At 37.5% G+C, this 2,986-nt stretch overlaps 1 protein-coding gene across 1 annotated transcript in view; it reads right to left on the bottom strand.

The window, feature by feature from the left end:
* Nucleotides 1-6: 6 nt before the first annotated feature.
* UGGT2 (UDP-glucose glycoprotein glucosyltransferase 2) overlaps nt 7-2,986 on the bottom strand; it is a 163,700-nt gene continuing 160,720 nt past the window's right edge. Inside the window, exons 37-38 of the mRNA XM_019663849.1 lie at nt 2,878-2,982; nt 7-411 (exon numbers count right to left, since the gene is read on the bottom strand). Coding sequence (XP_019519394.1) covers nt 389-411; nt 2,878-2,982 — 128 coding nt within the window. The 3' untranslated portion in view covers nt 7-388. The remainder of the gene's footprint in view (nt 412-2,877; nt 2,983-2,986) is intronic.

Here is a 2,986-nt window from a genome sequence, read left to right as displayed (position 1 = left end):
TCTTTCTCAGAAGAAACAACAAAATACACTTCTCTAATTTTAAATGCATTTTGTGAATAAGAAAATGTGGATGCACACAGAGGTGGAATACACAAAGATATGTTCTCCTTTTGGGTTTCCTGGCAAAATATCTTTCACTGGTGAAAACCCAGTGTTTTAAGCTATCAGGAAAAATGAAAAATCTAGTTTTAAATACTCAGTGGTCATTTATTATATAACTTAAACTCATTCAATACATTAGGTACATGTATTTTTAAATAATATTTTTTAAATTGAAGAATATTCCACTGATCTTGAATGAAACTTCCAAAAGTCTTAGTAGTAGTTCCACACTTCCCCAGCAGGTGGCAGATTTCTTGTCATTTTTATCTTCTTATAAAGTCCAGTGCTAGAGTTCATCATGTGTCAAAACTGTAGGGGAGGAAAGTTTCTTTAGTTCTTAAAATCTTAAATATCAAATTAGCTTAAATCCTACTAATGTGTGGGATATAGAAAAAGCACAGGTGCTGAGGGTCCTTTTGTTTGTTTAGTACCTGTTTGCTTCACTATGTGACATGAGCATAGCTCTTTGTACATGATGGTATCTATTATATTGTATCATAACGATTTGCCTTTTTATCCACTTAGAAGTGCGCTCCCATGAGTCTTAGGACAAGGACCATACCTTATTTATCTTTGTTATCTCTAGGACCTAGCAACCTGCCTGGCAATGGAGGCCTTGCAAAATACTAATAGAATACTCACCATGCACAAAGCATCTTATCGTTAATGTAATGGAACAACAAAGAGCAAAAGACATACATGGTCCTCTTGTATGACGGGAGGAGAGAGCGTTCCAACACAGACATAGGTACTGCATAAGTGAGAAGCAGTGCTAGTGAAGACTCTTAGATTCAAAAATGGTTTCTTTTCCTTTGCACCATTGAGCTGTCACATACTAACTGATTTAAGAGCACTGAGAATTCAAAATGGTATTTTCAGGTAGAAATGGATTCAAATACAACTTAAGTGCTTCCTGGTTATATTACAAGATGGCAGGCTATGTTTCTCTGTTCACTAAATTCCACTTGAAAGATAATAAAGAAATATAAAAGGGAATAACAATAATGATAATGGGGTAAGTGGTTATGAGACATCATTGGAACAGAGTTATCAATGAATTTCTAAAAATGGAAAACAGCATATACCGCTGAATAGAGAAATACACAGCTGAGATGATGAGTTGGTATTCCTCCCCGAGGAGGCTGGAAAAGCCTCCCAACAGAAAACACTGCTGGGGAGTGAGTCAGACAGTGAAGCAATTAGCTGAAGGACTTTGGAAAATCGGTACCTGTCAGTTCACCCATCTCATTCTTTCTACCTCATCCCAGAGAGAATCTGACAACCTATTTATTCCAAGAGAACATGCAGAAGACGATTCTTGAAAACAAACTGAACAATCCATTGAGGGGGAAAGAGACAGGGACGGGAGAGGAAGAGACAGACATATTTTTGCAAGGGTGCTGCTGCTCTCGCGTAAAGTGCCCTCATCTTGGCTTCTGGGTAGGGTGGTGTGTAGGACAAGCTCTGGTCTATTCCATGTCCCTACAGCTAGAGGGAAGCTGCCAGTTCTGTCCCATGCGAATGTACCTAGAACTACCAGTTAACCCTCCCGTTCAGAGGAGAAGCCTATTGGAGAAACAGATATTTATACCATGGCAGGGAAGCCTATTTGTAGTTATCAATCTAATCTTTCATTCTTAAATGTAAAGAGCCAAGGATCCTAAAATTTGTATAGAACCAAAAAGACCCCGCATAGCCAAAGCAAACTTAAGAAAGAAAAACAAAGCTGGAGGTATCAAGCTTCCTGATTTCAAACTATATTACAAAGCTACAGTAATCAAAACAGAGTAGTACTGGCATAAAAACAGACACACAGATAAACGGAACAGGACAGACAGCCCAGAAATAAACCCACACATGGGTGTGTTTTAAATATAGAACTTCTCAGACAACACCATATTGGTTTTGTTAAGGAAAACATGAAGTCAAGATGAAACACAATTTCATGCTTACAGGGGAAAGTTTATATGTAATTACTTCCACTTGTCTAAACAATAAAGCTGAGGAAACTAAAAAATATATTCTGAACTACTGGAAAGAATTGTGAGGCTTAACAAACAGCCTGTGCAAGTCTCTAATATAGTGATTGAAACAACAGAAGCTCAGTGCTATTTTTGAAAAAGTGTAAAGCACAATAGGGAGACAGGCACTGATGAGGAAAGGGGGCTATGAGGCAGCCAAGAAGTTTGTGTCAGCTTTGAAAAAACATTCAGCACATATTTGTTGAACGTTTATGAAGGGTGAAGAAATGCCCAGGTAACCACAGTTCTTTCAAATCTAAGCAATGTAAGTAAATCTAATCCAAGTCACCCTCCAGCCCATGAGTAAGCCTACTAGAATCAGGAACACATGGCAAAACCTATATTATCTATGAGAGTAAATTTAAGAGACAGGAGGTACTATTTCTAGTTAAGTGTGATCTTAAAGACAAGCTTTTTTTTTTTACTTTTAGTTTTCACCTCTGTCTTGTGTCAGGAGGCTACTTCTATATTACTCATCTATGTGGTGGTGATATGACTGAAGCTATAGCCATGGGGGCAGAGGTTTTTCTATCCGTGCTTTAAGTTTCTGAGCTTCTTCCACCTAAAAATGATATTCTTAATCATGTCACAGACTTTCTTAAAGAAATTATGACTTAATCATTTGACAGCTTCACTAAGAAATAAGTTTGTAATCTATTCTAATTTCACTTAATGCAAAATACGGTTCATAGTCTATCCTAATCTCACTTAATGCAACACATGGTTCATACGCCTCTGTAGAATGATAACTTACTTGCATTTTTCTTCTTGTTTTCAAGGTGCTCTAACAGTTGTCGTATCTCAGTATCATATTCCACCCATTCTGGGACAATCCTGGCAGCAGCTTTTAGTTTGGGTTCTTT

This window comes from Hipposideros armiger, unplaced genomic scaffold (genome assembly GCF_001890085.2).
Source record: "Hipposideros armiger isolate ML-2016 unplaced genomic scaffold, ASM189008v1 scaffold_407, whole genome shotgun sequence".
Lineage (NCBI taxonomy): Eukaryota > Metazoa > Chordata > Mammalia > Chiroptera > Hipposideridae > Hipposideros > Hipposideros armiger.
The sequence above is the reverse complement of the archived record's forward strand: the minus strand, read 5'-3'. Positions and strand labels throughout refer to the sequence as shown.